The sequence below is a fragment of the Oncorhynchus clarkii genome, chromosome 5, assembly GCF_045791955.1.
Source record: "Oncorhynchus clarkii lewisi isolate Uvic-CL-2024 chromosome 5, UVic_Ocla_1.0, whole genome shotgun sequence".
NCBI classification, from domain to species: Eukaryota; Metazoa; Chordata; class Actinopteri; order Salmoniformes; family Salmonidae; genus Oncorhynchus; species Oncorhynchus clarkii.
In genome coordinates this window covers 83,846,348-83,861,460 of record NC_092151.1, presented here as the reverse complement: position 1 = coordinate 83,861,460, position 15,113 = coordinate 83,846,348, and the positions used below count along the sequence as shown (strand labels likewise).

At 43.6% G+C, this 15,113-nt stretch overlaps 1 protein-coding gene across 1 annotated transcript in view; it reads right to left on the bottom strand.

Moving 5' to 3' along the window:
- LOC139409475 (Janus kinase 1) overlaps positions 1–15,113 on the bottom strand; it is an 88,193-nt gene that overhangs the window by 64,675 nt on the left and 8,405 nt on the right. Inside the window, exons 3-7 of the mRNA XM_071154666.1 lie at positions 6,576–6,699; positions 5,574–5,727; positions 3,452–3,615; positions 782–1,127; positions 334–510 (exon numbers count right to left, since the gene is read on the bottom strand). Of these exons, the coding sequence (XP_071010767.1) occupies positions 334–510; positions 782–1,127; positions 3,452–3,615; positions 5,574–5,727; positions 6,576–6,699 (965 nt within the window). The remainder of the gene's footprint in view (positions 1–333; positions 511–781; positions 1,128–3,451; positions 3,616–5,573; positions 5,728–6,575; positions 6,700–15,113) is intronic.

The window sequence follows — 15,113 nt, the reverse complement described above, 5'->3', positions numbered from 1 at the left end:
TTTAGATCCCCATTAGCTGTTGCCTTTAGTCTGTTCCAAAACACTGCACTAGTTTCCTTTCTTGTGTCCATTCCCTAGTGTCCTGGGCCTGTATCGACAAAGCATTTCACAGTAGAAACTGGCCGATAATCTAAACACAGACTACTAATCACATTATTTGTCCCTTAGCTATGTTGGCTGGCTGTTAGGCCCGGTGACATTTGAACTCTGGCTGGCTGGAGCTAAGACGGTACAGTAGAGACAACGTTCATTAATCACTCATTAATATGCTACGGTCACTGCTTAATCTAGTAATCCAAGCTCAGGTAGTGTTTGGAGAGATGTGTGTCTCACCATCTTCTTGTTATCCTGTCTGAAGATGGTGACAGTGGACTCTTTGATGACAATGTGTGTGATCTCGTGGAAGTCACAGAATGTCACCCAGCCTTCGCTGGCGTCGTTCTTCTTGGTCTGTTTGCCCTCAAACTTGTTCTTTTTGGACTTGTTCTTCTCCTTCAGGATCAAGGTATTCTATTGCCAATGAAAGAAAAATACATTGTCAAGAGATTTCTCTTAGATGAGTTTCTAAATACATTCAGATCAATAACTTCCAAATTCACTCCAACTTCAGAGATAATATACAGTTTCTCAAGCCAACTCAAAATCACACCCACACAAATACCACATTCTACACATTCAAATCCATAAAAAAACATTTGAAAATCTCCAAACATCTCACACCAACTCAACTCAAATCCCACACATCCTCCTTAACATAAAAAAGGACCCAGTGACCACTCACATTAGGGGGCTTCCTCCTGTATGATATCCCTGTGGTGCCAGTAACCTGGACCTCCATGGCCAGGGAGGACTCAGGCCCGTGGCTCAGCTCCCCATTGGTCTCTACCTCTTGGGTAACTACCAGGGCCCTGGGCTCCAGCATCTCCCTCCCCAGGCCCCGGGTCAGGCCTTCCAGGGTGGACAGGTACTTGATCTTCAGGTCGTACAGTGTGATGTTACTGTCCTGAACAGTGCGACTGTTGAACTCATTCAGGAAGTTCTTGAAGACGTTGTTGATGCGGAGCCGGGTGAGAATGTTCCGCTGTTTGATTTGCCTGTTCAGTTTCTCCGGGATGAAACGCTTGTAGCTGGAGAGAGAGGGAGTAGCGATGGCGAAGAGAGGCAGCAGAAAGGGAGAAGAGAGGCAGCAGAGAGGCAGCAGAGAGGGAGAAGAGAGGCAGCAGAGAGGGAGCAGAGAGGCAGCAGAGAGGGACAAGAGAGGCAGCAGAGAGGGAGTAGCAATGGTGACGAGAGGCAGCAGAGAGGGAGAAGAGAGGGAGCAGAGAGGGAGTAGCGATGGCGAAGAGAGGGAGTAGCGATGGCGAAGAGAGGCAGCAGAGAGGGAGAAGAGAGGCAGCAGAGAGGGAGTAGAGGCAGCAGAGAGGGAGAAGAGAGGCAGCAGAGAGGGAGAAGAGAGGCAGCAGAGAGGGAGAAGAGAGGCAGCAGAGAGGGAGAAGAGAGGCAGCAGAGAGGGAGAAGAGAGGCAGCAGAGAGGGAGAAGAGAGGCAGCAGAGAGGGAGAAGAGAGGCAGCAGAGAGGGACAAGAGAGGCAGCAGAGAGGCAGCAGAGAGGCAGCAGAGAGGGAGCAGAGAGGGAGCAGAGAGGGAGCAGAGAGGGAGCAGAGAGGGAGCAGAGAGGGAGCAGAGAGGGAGCAGAGAGGGAGAAGAGAGGCAGCAGAGAGAGAGAAGAGAGTCAGCAGAGAGGGAGTAGAGAGGCAGCAGAGAGGGAATAGAGAGGCAGCAGAGAGGGAGAAGAGAGGCAGCAGAGAGGGAGAAGAGAGGCAGCAGAGAGGGAGTAGAGAGGCAGCAGAGAGGGAGTAGAGAGGCAGCAGAGAGGGAGAAGAGAGGCAGCAGAGAGGGAGTAGAGAGGCAGCAGAGAGGGAGTAGAGAGGCAGCAGAGAGGGAGAAGAGAGGCAGCAGAGAGGGAGAAGAGAGGCAGCAGAGAGGGAGAAGAGAGGCAGCAGAGAGGGAGAAGAGAGGCAGCAGAGAGGCAGCAGAGAGGGAGAAGAGAGGCAGCAGAGAGGGAGAAGAGAGGCAGCAGAGAGGGAAAAGAGAGGCAGCAGAGAGTCAGCAGAGAGGCAGCAGAGAGTCAGCAGAGAGTCAGCAGAGAGGCAGCAGAGAGGCAGCAGAGAGGGAGCAGAGAGGGAGCAGAGAGGGAGCAGAGAGGGAGCAGAGAGTCAGCAGAGAGTCAGCAGAGAGGGAGCAGAGAGGCAGCAGAGAGAGAGATGAGAGTCAGCAGAGAGGGAGAAGAGAGTCAGCAGAGAGGGAGAAGACAGGCAGCAGAGAGGTAAGAGAGTCAGCAGAGAGGGAGAAGAGAGTCAGCAGAGAGGGAGCAGAGAGTCAGCAGAGAGGGAGCAGAGAGTCAGCAGAGAGGGAGCAGAGAGTCAGCAGAGAGGGAGCAGAGATGGAGAAGAGAGGGAGCAGAGATGGAGAAGAGAGGGGGCAGAGATAGAGAAGAGAGGGGGCAGAGATGGAGAAGAGAGGGGGCAGAGATGGAGAAGAGAGGGGGCAGAGATGGAGAAGAGAGGGGGCAGAGATGGAGAAGAGAGGGGGCAGAGATGGAGAAGAGAGGGGGCAGAGATGGAGAAGAGGGGGGGCAGAGATGGAGAAGAGGGGGGGCAGAGATGGAGAAGAGGGGGGGCAGAGATGGAGAAGAGGGGGGGCAGAGATGGAGAAGAGGGGGGGCAGAGATGGAGAAGAGGGGGGGCAGAGATGGAGAAGAGGGGGGGCAGAGATGGAGAAGAGGGGGGGCAGAGATGGAGAAGAGGGGGGCAGAGATGGAGAAGAGGGGGGCAGAGATGGAGAAGAGGGGGGCAGAGATGGAGAAGAGGGGGGCAGAGATGGAGAAGAGGGGGGCAGAGATGGAGAAGAGGGGGGCAGAGATGGAGAAGAGGGGGGGCAGAGATGGAGAAGAGGGGGGGCAGAGATGGAGAAGAGGGGGCAGAGATGGAGAAGAGGGGGAAGAGATGGAGAAGAGGGGGAAGAGATGGAGAAAAGAGGGTGCAGAGATGGAGCAGAGATGGAGAAGAGAGGGGGCAGAGATGGAGAAGAGAGGGGCCAGAGATGGAGAAGAGAGGGGGCAGAGATGGAGAAGAGAGGGGGCAGAGATGGAGAAGAGAGGGGGCAGAGATGGAGAAGAGAGGGGGCAGATATGGAGAAGAGAGGGGGCAGAGACGGAGAAGAGAGGGGGCAGAGATGGAGAAGAGAGGGGGCCGAGATGGAGCAGGGATGGAGAGAGAGAGAGAGAGAGCAGAGATAGAGAAGAGAGGGGGCAGAGATGGAGGCAGTGGAGGAATTAGGGACATTGTCATTCCTTTCCATTTGTGAAATATGTGTGTAGAGATTACAGAGTATATCTGGTTGTGTGTGTCTATGTTGTGTGTTAGTGTGTGTATATCTGTGTACATCTCTACCTGATCTCATTGGAGGCAGTAGACAGGGGAATCTCTCTGGTCATAGCATAGTGAGTGATGGCCAGTACAGCCATGCCCAGGCACTCATTCTCTATCTCATGCTGCTCTGCCTCACTCTGGGGGCAACGGACCACAGCCAGACCCTTCTGGAAATCATTCTGGCCCTGGAAACACACCCACACATGATTGGCTGACTAATGTTCCAATGAAATGAAGAGTAGTGAATCATATCCAGGGCCTTTATATCAAGCTGTCCAACCATGTCCAAAGACTTCAGCCACCCAAGACATAGACTGTTCACTCTGCTACCGTCCGGCAAACGGTACCGGAGCACAGGCAAATGTTGCTACTCTTTATCCTTACTCTTATTATTTTATCTATCCTGATGCCTAGTCACTTTACCCTGTCTTTATGTACATATCTACCTCATTATTATCTATCCTGACGACGTCTAGTCCCTTTACCCTGTCTTTATGTACATATCTACCTCATTATTATCTATCCTGACGACGTCTAGTCCCTTTACCCTGTCTTTATGTACATATCTACCTCATTATTATCTATCCTGACGACGTCTAGTCCCTTTACCCTGTCTTTATGTACATATCTACCTCATTATTATCTATCCTGACGACGTCTAGTCCCTTTACCCTGTCTTTATGTACATATCTACCTCATTATTATCTATCCTGACAATGTCTGGTCACTTTACCCTGTCTTTATGGACATATCTACCTCATTATCTATCCTGATGCCTAGTCACTTTACCCTGTCTTTATGTACATATCTACCTCATTATTATCTATCCTGACAACGTCTAGTCCCTTTACCCTGTTTTTATGTACATATCTACCTCATTATTATCTATCCTGACGACGTCTAGTCCCTTTACCCTGTCTTTATGTACATATCTACCTCATTATTATCTATCCTGACGACGTCTAGTCCCTTTACCCTGTCTTTATGTACATATCTACCTCATTATTATCTATCCTGACGACGTCTAGTCCCTTTACCCTGTCTTTATGTACATATCTACCTCATTATTATCTGTCACTTTACCCTGTCTTTATGTACATATCTACCTCATTATCTATCCTGATGCCTAGTCACTTTACCCTGTCTTTATGTACATATCTACCTCATTATTATCTATCCTGACAATGTCTGGTCACTTTACCCTGTCTTTATGGACATATCTACCTCATTATCTATCCTGATGCCTAGTCACTTTACCCTGTCTTTATGTACATATCTACCTCATTATTATCTATCCTGACAACGTCTAGTCCCTTTACCCTGTTTTTATGTACATATCTACCTCATTATTATCTATCCTGACGGCGTCTAGTCCCTTTACCCTGTCTTTATGTACATATCTACCTCATTATTATCTATCCTGACAACGTCTAGTCCCTTTACCCTGTCTTTATGTACATATCTACCTCATTATTATCTGTCACTTTACCCTGTCTTTATGTACATATCTACCTCATTATTATCTATCCTGACGGTGTCTAGTCACTTTACCCTGTCTTTAAGTACATATCTACCTCATTATTATCTATCCTGACAACGTCTAGTCACTTTACCCTGTCTTTAAGTACATATCTACCTCAAATACCTTATTATTATCTATCCTGATGCCTAGTCACTTTACCCTGTCTTTCTGTACATATCTACCTCATTATCTATCCTGACGATGTCTAGTCACTTTACCCTGTCTTTATGTACATATCTACCTCATTATTATCTATCCTGACGATGTCTAGTCACTTTACCCTGTCTTTATGTACATATCTACCTCATTATTATCTATCCTGACGATGTCTAGTCACTCTCCCCTGTCTTTATGTACATATCTACCTCAAATACCTAATTATTATCTATCCGGATGCCGAGTCACTTTACCCTGCCTTTATGTACAGATCTACCTCTCATACCCCCTGCACATTGATCCGGTACTGGTACTCCCTGTATCTAGCATCATTCTTCTGTTACTATTTTTGAGAAAGCATTTCATTGTAAATTCTACACCCGTTGTAGTTGGCATATGTGACAAATAGCATTTTTACCTGCACAGTGTACACACCCTCCCATACAGACACCCACCCACACGTACCTGGGCGAACAGGTAGTCAAGGGAGGCCGCGTCCAGTAGGGGTATACCTTCAGGGGCCCTCTGTGGGCCGAGACCTCCCCTCAGCTTACTGATACAGTGTCTCCACACTGGAGACTCACGCTCACTGGTACCATGCCAGTTAGTGAAGTAAAACCTGATGGATGGATGGATGGATGGATGGATGGGAGAGAAGAGACAGGACCATGTTAATACCAAGGCATGGCCGGGACTCGGTAGGTGGGTGAGGTGTCCACATATTTACAGTAAGTATACGCATTTGTTTGTATTTGTGTACAAAGGTTGACCATGATCTGTTGTTTGACCAAGTGTATCCTGGCTGTATGATGCAAATTCAACTCAACAATAGGCCTGCTCATTAAGGCTCTCACCACATTCACCCTCCCCTCCTCGCTCTCTATTTTCTAGTGAAAGAACAGAAAGAGGATGTCTGCGTGATACCACATGTTAGCTATCCTTCCTCTCGGAGTTAACAGTTTCTCCTGGATCATACACAACGGAACTGGCAAGGCAACTGAATATCTCCAGTTTCAATGCCCTCAGGTGTGCCAACCAAACACATCCACTTCATACTTTAAGCATTGGATTTCTTCCTGCCTTGTATCCATGTTTACATGTGGATTGTAAAAACAGTTCACGAGTAAATCCTAATTAATTACATTCTACTGTATTTTAATCTTATCTGATGTAGACAAGTTTACCAGCTCAGCAAGTGCCAGTTGACTCTGCACAGCATGGTGCCAATGTCTCATACACCCCACCTCTCTTGTTACACTGAATCCTGGATGATGAATGACGGTTAAGTATCAGCCCTGTTGAATAATCTAGAACGTAGTGACAGGTGATGCAGAGAGCTCACAACGACAACAGCAGCAGATAACAGTGGTGGATAACTAAGTAAGTGAGAGTCCGTGAGATTCATCATCCATTAGAATGATTTGATAATGTAATAACACACACAGTGCAGTAGGCCTGTCTCAGTACCTCATGCGGTAGTGCAGCTTGATGCAGGTCTCATCAGTAACCTTGATGACGTGGTTGGGAGCGTACCACAGCTGTTGGTTCTCATCATACAGACCAAACAGATTACAGCACAGGGGGGAGATATCTGAGAGAGACAGAGAGAGGGGATACAACATTATTCATCCCTTCATTCATTTTGACACCGACTCGCCAGTAACACAAAGTTCATATAGGAGTCGTGGTATAAATAGCATAACATACTAGGGCTGGGCGATATATCGAATTAATTTGAAATTATGTTTTAGCTCGATGTTTAATAATGCCTGTATTGCAAGAATCAAGTTTATTTTATTTTATATTATACAAAGAAAAAAAAAGTATGAGTGTTGTGTATTTTTGGTCCGGTCTCCTAACCACTTACCGACAGAAACATTATTTTACTGTAATAGATGACAACTTAACCTTTCTAATTCCCAAAACGTAGAACAGAGCTTACCCTACTAAAACGAGAGCATCAATGAACATGATTGTGGAAAACGAATGCGCCGTTTCTGTCAGGCTTTTCATTTACCACGTACCGCTAGCAGCATTTTAGTCACATACTGTTATGTGCTAGCTGTCTAGTCTGTGTTTTATAAATGAACAATGAGCATAAAAATACATTTATTTAAGGAATTGGCAACTCGTTGTCATTCTGAGAAATAAGCCTCTTCTTATCCAGGTAGGCCACTGGATTTCAACATGTAAACAGAGTCAACAGGCTGTTGTTCAAACAGCTGGAGACAGACAAGAGGGTGTGTTCATAACAGTTCAACTGTTCTACCTTTTTAGCAAGCAAATAGATCCAAGTTGGCTAGACTAAATAAAGACTAGCTGGCTACTCACTAGCATGTGGGCTTGTGCTTGATTGTTTATGAGACCGGTGTTAATGTTCTATAATGTCTGTGACAAGAAGTTTGTCATTGGGCTATTAGTGGATGTGCATGGTTCTAGTTAAATTTGTGACAAAAATGCAATTTTCATAAACAGACTTGAAAACTAGATCAGTGATTATTGCCCAAAAAAGCACACTACACTATTTTAATAAAATAATGACATTATTAGTAGGGCTTATATTTAGCCTATGTATTACTTTACAAATTTGAGGTATGATTTAGGCCATAATCGCCCATCCCTATAACATACAGTACAGCAAGCCTACTCAATAGGTGGACCGCAGTCCGGATCCCGAACCAGAACAGAGTCAATACAGTGCAAGGAACTAAAAATTGGGCTTTCAATTTACTTCTGTTGAGAGTTGTAAGAGTAGAATGCACAATGTGCAACATTTGATAGAACAGGGCAGTTTTCCTCATTAGACTATTTCAATCACTGACAGACCTTAGAGGGTTATTTATAAACAGAAATGTCCAGTTGATCAACTAGCTGTAGGCAGTAATGCTAGTCTAATCTAATACTTGTAGAATAGTAGTTATCATGGCCAGATTATGTGCCCAGGGGACTCGACACCCAGGGAGCCCCCATTGATTTTGTTGAGTCACTCCGGTATCATATGAACACACAAGACATGGCAAAATGTGTAGAATGGCAGAAAATTAGCTTTAAAACTGCAACATTTTCTCTCTGCACCAACAATAGGGGTGTGAACAGTTTGGGGTCGCATATGTTGCAGGTTTGTTACTACACCGATAAATTATAATATCCATCCAGACCTTTGCCACCTAGAAAATGTGTACGACTGGACCTTCAAATAGTTTGAGTACCCCTGCAGTGCAGAGTACAGCACACACATGTATGGCTACAGTTTCTGTGTGAAAAATAACAGAGGTAAAGTCCCATTAGGAATAACAACATATTGGACGAGTGGTTGACTTGGCTATGGATACTAGCTACTGTATGTTCAAAGTCTCCAATAGGTGTAGATCTTCACAGTCACAGTGGGTCTTTGTGTGTTTATAGGGCAGGTTTCATTGGGTCAGAAATTCACTGGGCAGCCAAGGAGACAGGAAGGAAGGGAGTGGTGCACTGAACTGTGAGAAATTAGTTCTGCAAAACACACCGTCTTGGACAGAGAGAGGGAATCCTCCAACATACAGTGCCTTCGGAAAGTATTCAGACGCCTAGACGTTTTCCACATTTTGTTACATTACAACTTTATTCCAAAATTGATTAAATTGTTTTTTTCCCCCCTCAGCAATCTACACACAATAACCTTATAATGACAAAGCAAAAACAGGTTTAGAATTTTTTGCAAATTTATTACAAATAAAAAACTGATATCACAAGTATTCAGACCCTTTACTCAGTACTTTGTTGAAGCACCTTTGGCAGCGATAACAGCAAGTTTTCTTGGGTATGACGCTACAAGCTTGGCACGACCGATTATGATTTTTCACCGCCGATACCGATACAGATTATTGGAGGACCAAAAAAATCAGATACCGATTAATCGGCCGATTTAAAAAAAAAAATGCATTTGTAATAATGACAATTACAACAATACTGAATGAACACTTATTTTAACTTAATATAATACATCAATAAAATCAATTTAGCCTTAAATAAATAATGAAACATGTTCAATTTGGTTTAAATAATGCAAAAAAGTGTGGAGAAGAAAGTAAAAGTGCAATATGTGCCATGTAAGAAAGCTAACGTTTAAGTTCCTTGCTCAGAACATGAGAACATATGAAAGCTGGTGGTTCCTTTTAACATGAGTCTTCAATATTCCCAGGTAAGAAGTTTTAGGTTGTAGTTATTATAGGAATTATAGGACTATTTCCCTCTATACCATTTGTATTTCATTAACCTTTGACTATTAGATGTTCTTATTGTTCGTATTGCCAGTGTAACAGTATAGCTTCCATCCCTCTCCTCGCTCCTCCCTGGGCTCGAACCAGGAACACAACGACAACGACAACAGCCACCCTCGGAGCAGCGTTACCCATGCAGAGCAAGGAAAACAACCACTGCAAGTCTCAGAGCGAGTGACGTTTTAAACACTATTAGCGCGCTAACTAGCCAGCCATTTCACTTCGGTTACACCAGCCTTATCTCGGGAGTTGATAGCCTTGTGTAGTTAACTAGTGATTATGATTGATTGTTTTTTATAAGATAAGTTTAATGCTAGCTAGCAACTTACCTTGGCTAACTGCATTCGCATAACAGGCAGTCTCCTTGTGGAGTGCAGAGAGAGAGAGAGGCAGGTTGTTATTGCGTTGGACTAGTTAAGTGTAAGGTTGCAAGATTGAATCCCCCGAGCTGACAAGGTGAAAATCTGTCGTTCTGCCCCTGAACGAGGCAGTTAACCCACCGTTCCTAGGCCGTCATTGAAAATAAGAATGTGTTCTTAACTGACTTGCCTAGTTAAATAAAGGTGTCAAAAAAAATTAAGGCAAAATCAGTGTCCAAAAATACCGATTTCCGATTGTTATGAAAACTTGAAAATCGGCCCTAATTAAATCGGCCATTCCGATTAATCGGTCGACCTTTACTTGGCACACCTGTATTTGGGGAGTTTCTCCCATTCTTCTCTGCAGATCCTCTCAAGCTCTGTCAAGTTGGATGGGGAGCGTTGCTGCACAGCTATTTTCAGGTCTCTCCAGCGATGTTTGATCGGGTTCAAGTCCGTCTTGGTTGTGTGCTGAGGGTTGTTGTCCTGTTGGAAGGCGAACCTTCGCCCGAGTCTGAGGTCCTGAGCGCTCTGGAGCAGATTTTCATCAAGGATGTCTCTGTACTTTGCTTCATTCATCTTTCCCTCAATCCTGACTAGTCTCAAACTCCCTGCCACTGAAAAACATCCCCACAGCATGATGCTGCCACCCCAGTGCTTCACCGTAGGGATGGTGCCGGGTTTCCTCCAGACGTGATGCTTGGCATTCAGGCCAAAGAGTTCAATCTTTGGTTTGATGAAGCCAAGAATCTTGTTTCTCATGGTCCGAGAGTCCTTTAGGTGCCTTTTGACAAACTCCATGCAGGCTGCCTTTACTGAGGAGTGGCTTCCAACTGGCCACTCTACCATAAAGGTCTGATTGGTGGAGTTTGCAGAGATGGCTGTCTTTCTGGAAGATTCTCCCATCTCCACAGAGGAATTCTAGAGCTCTGTCAGAGTGACCATCAGGTTCTTGGTCAATTCCCAGAACAAGGCCCTTCCCCCCCAATTGCTTAGTTTGGTGGTTCCAAACATTTTTTATTTAAGAAATGGAGGCCACAGTGTTCTTGGGTACCTTCAATGCTGCAGAAATGTTTTGGTACCCTTCCCCAGATCTGTGTCTCGACACAATCCTATCTCAGAGCTCTACAGACAAGTCCTTCGACCTCATGGTTTGGTTTTTGGGGGAACTTATATAGACAGGTGTGTGCCTTTCCAAATCATGTCCAATCAATTGAATTTACCACAGGTGGATTCCAATCAAGTTGTAGAAACATTTCAAGGATGATCAATGGAAACAGGATGCACCTGAGCTCAATTTTGAGTCTCATAGCAAAGGCGCTGAATACTTATGTAAATAAGGTATTTTAGTTTTTTTATTTGTAATAAATTAGCAAAAATGTATAAAAACCTGTTTTCACTTAGGCATTATAGGGTATTGTGTGTAGATTGCTGAAAACAATTAATATTTAATCAATTTTAGAATAAGGCTATAACGTAACAAAATGTGGAAAAAGTCAAGGGGTCTGAATACTTTCCGAAGGTACTGTAAACCAAGCCTCGATAACTCAGATCAAAATATCTGGATGTTACTCCATCTTAATGTATTGCACTAAGCATGACTGTCATGAGTCTACTATAGAGTGTCTAGACTGTCATGAAATGGCAAGTGTAAGCTATAAGTGATAGTAACGGCAGCAGTAGTAGTCCTATAACATACAGTAGGAACTGTTACTACTACTACATATCCTACAGGCTAACACTTTAGCCTTTACAGATGAACCTTTCTAATTGTTTCAAACAAAAAAGGGAACATAGTGAGAGACAGGAACATGCCGGGGCAGGGATACTTCCTCTTATCTGAGCGCTCCTGTTTTGTTGTGACTTACTGTGTGTATCAAACTACCTACCACTGACCACACAGACAGAAAGGCCCTTCACAGACACACTTGCTATAAACAGATCATACATTTATGTTGGCAGCTGCTTTGCTTGTTTAGCCTCTAATGTTAACTAGTGAATGTTTGCGTATGGACTATGGTAGCTGTGGAGCTGAACTCCTACTTGGTCTGAACTCCTCCTTGGTCTCCCCTCTCGCTCTGCAGTACTGGGAAAATATGTTTTGGCTTCACACAAAGAGGAAATTCCAGAACCTGTCCCATTCTGGCCCGACCCCAACCAGCCGCCATCTTGTCTTGGAGTGTTTGGCTGAAAGCAAGAGCTGGACGGACAGACCCACTCCTTTCTCTTCCCCTCCCTTTCTCTCCATCCCTGGTCCCACTGGCAGATGTTCTGGACTTTTAGAGCAAGTATCAGAACAATGTCTTAAATATCGTCCAAAATGTGTCTGTCAAAGAAGAAGGCTACCAAACAAGCATTTTTAGAACGGTAAGAAAACAGATGCTGGATGTTAGTGGCCTTTCTCATGAGGGTTAGTAGCTGGGCTTTATCAATCAGTTCGTATTGTGTGCCTTATATGTGGCAGTTACTGTAATAGCCAGTTAATATGGTTACTACTAGCATCGGAAGCATTTCTTATATTAGGATTTAGCGTTTCTTATCTTAAACATCGAGATTCAGCTGTAATAAAGAGCACCCACTGACAAACAGATTGTTGGCAATAAAACAAAGATCCACAAATAACACAGATAGGCCTACATCTTTGGAATATTTTCAGGTCCCATATCATATAGGCTAGAAGCTACTGTACGACACAAATGAGCAGCACACAAAAAGAGACAAAACATCTCCGACTATGAAGCCATTTCTTAGTTAGTGTATTACTCCTTCTTGTCTCCTAGGTAACAGTTCTCATGTGACAGGGCCTATTTACAGTGGCACAGTGGACTTCTGTTGGCAGAAGATATAGTTTGATCATAAAGTTACTGTTCCCCTCAAACACTTGGATTCATTATTAAAGGGAACAAGATGACATCACCTGAACTTTCATTTTAATACACTAATGGTAACATGATATTCTCTTACCTATTTTAACAAGGTACTGTCTAGCTACAGTTGAAGACGGAAGGTTACATACACCTTAGCCAAATACATGTAATTCCTGACATTTAATCCTAATGAAAATTCCCCGTTTTAGGTCAGTTAAGATCACTTTATTTTAAGAATGTGAAATGTCAGAATAATAGTAGAGAGAATGATTTATTTCAGCTTTTATTCCTTTCATCACATTCCCAGTGGGTCAGAAGTTTACGTACACTCAATTAGTATTTGGTAGCATTGCCTTTAAATTGTTTAACTTGGGTCAAACGGTTCGGGTAGCCTTCCACAAGCTTCCCACAATAAATTGGGTGAATTTTGAACTTGTGAACTTTTGAAGTATGCTTGGGGTCATTGTCCATTTGGAAGACCCATTTGCGACCAAGCTTAAACTTCCTGACGGATGTCTTGAGATGTAGCTTCAATATATCCACATAATTTCCCTCCTCATGATGCCATCTACTTTGTGAAGTGCACTAGTCCCTCCTGTAGAAAAGCACCCCCACAACATGATGCTGCCACCCCCATGCTTCAAGGTTGGGATGGTGTTCTTCGACTTGCAAGCCTCCCCCTATTTCCTCCAAACATAATGATGGTCATTATGGCCAAACAGTTATATTTTTGTTTCATCAGACCAGAGGGCATTTCTTCAAAAAGTACGATCTTTGTCCCCGTGTGCAGTTGCAAACCGTAGTTTGGCTTTTTTTAATGGCGGTTTTGGAGCAGTGGCTTCTTTGCTGAGCAGCCTTTCAGGTTATGTCGATATAGGACACATTTTTACTGTGGATATAGATACTTTTGTACCTGTTTCCTCCAGCATCTTCACAAGGTCCTTTGCTGTTGTTCTGGGATTGATTTGCACTTTTTGCACCAAAGTACATTAATCTCTAGGAGACAGACCACGTCTCCTTCCTGAGTGGTATGACGGCTGCCTGGTCCCATGGTGTTCATACTTGCGTACTATTGTTTGTACAGATGAACGTGGTACCTTCAGGCATTTGGAAATTGCTCCCAAGGATGAACCAGACATGTGGAGGTCTTCAATTTTTTTTTCTGAGGTCTTGGCTGATTTCTTTTGATTTTCCCATGATGTCAATCAAAGAGGCACCGAGTTTGAAGGTAGGCCTTGAAATACAGGTACACCTCCAATTGACTCAAATGGTGTCAATTAGCATCAGAAGCTTCTAAAGCCATGACATAAACAGCTTGGAAAATTCCAGAAAATTAAAGCCACAGTAAACTTTGTGTATGTAAACTTCTGACCCACTGGAATTGTGATAGTGAATTATAAGTGAAATAATCTGTCTGTAAACAATTGTTGGAAAAATTACTTGTGTCATGCACAAAGTAGATGTCCTAACCGACAAACTATAGTTTATTAACAAGAAATTTGTGGAGTGGATGAAAAATGAGTTAAGGACTCCAAGTGTATGGAAACTTCCGACTTCAACTCTGTCTTCAGCCAGCATGGAACAAAATGGGGGGGTGGGACGGGTCATTCAAAACTTCTACAGTAATGTGGATTCTACCATGATTCCGGATAATTCTGAATGAATCGTGAATAATGATGAGTGAGAAAGTTACATACGCACAAATATCATACCCCTAAGACATGCAAACCTCTCTCCCTATTACAATAACAGGGGGGTTAGCATTTATTGGGGGGTATAATATTTGTGTCTAACTTTCTCACTCATCAGTATTCACGATTCATTCAGGACTATCCGTAATCAAAGTACCATTCACATTAATGTAAAAGTGTTTAGAAACATTATATTCTTACCTACAATAAAAATGACTCCAAAATGACACAATACATGATTTTACCATTCATTTCCATTGAGCACTAAATGATCTGAAACAACCAAAAACAAACAGAAAATGCATTCAGCAAATGTTTTGAGCCACTTTGAGTCACAAGCTTGATGTAGTCATTGTCTGCTATGAATATGGGACAAAAAACTACTTTAATACACATACAAGGGAATTTGTCTCAATACTTTTGGTCCCCTAAAATGGAGGGACAATGTACAAAAACTGCTGTAATTTCTAAACAGTTCATCTGATAAGGATGACAATACCCTCAAATTAAAGCTGACCGTCTTCACTTTAACTTCATGGTCATAGCCTTTTTTTCAAATCCAAACTTTTTGTATATAGAGCCAAAAGAAGAAAAAAAATGCTTCACTGTCCCAATCATTAACTACAGAGGGCGCTGTTGGTGCAACTTCAATGTTGTTTGAGTTGCTTTTAGTATCACCAAGTTAGCTTTAGAGGATTTTACTGCAACATTGCTCACTGCATCCAAGTTGTTTGACATAGATGTTTCAAAGAGCTGTCAGTCAAGGCGAGCTCATGAATACAAGCTCCCCACCCACTCAGCCTGTTGTTTCAAACTTCCTGGTAGTTAG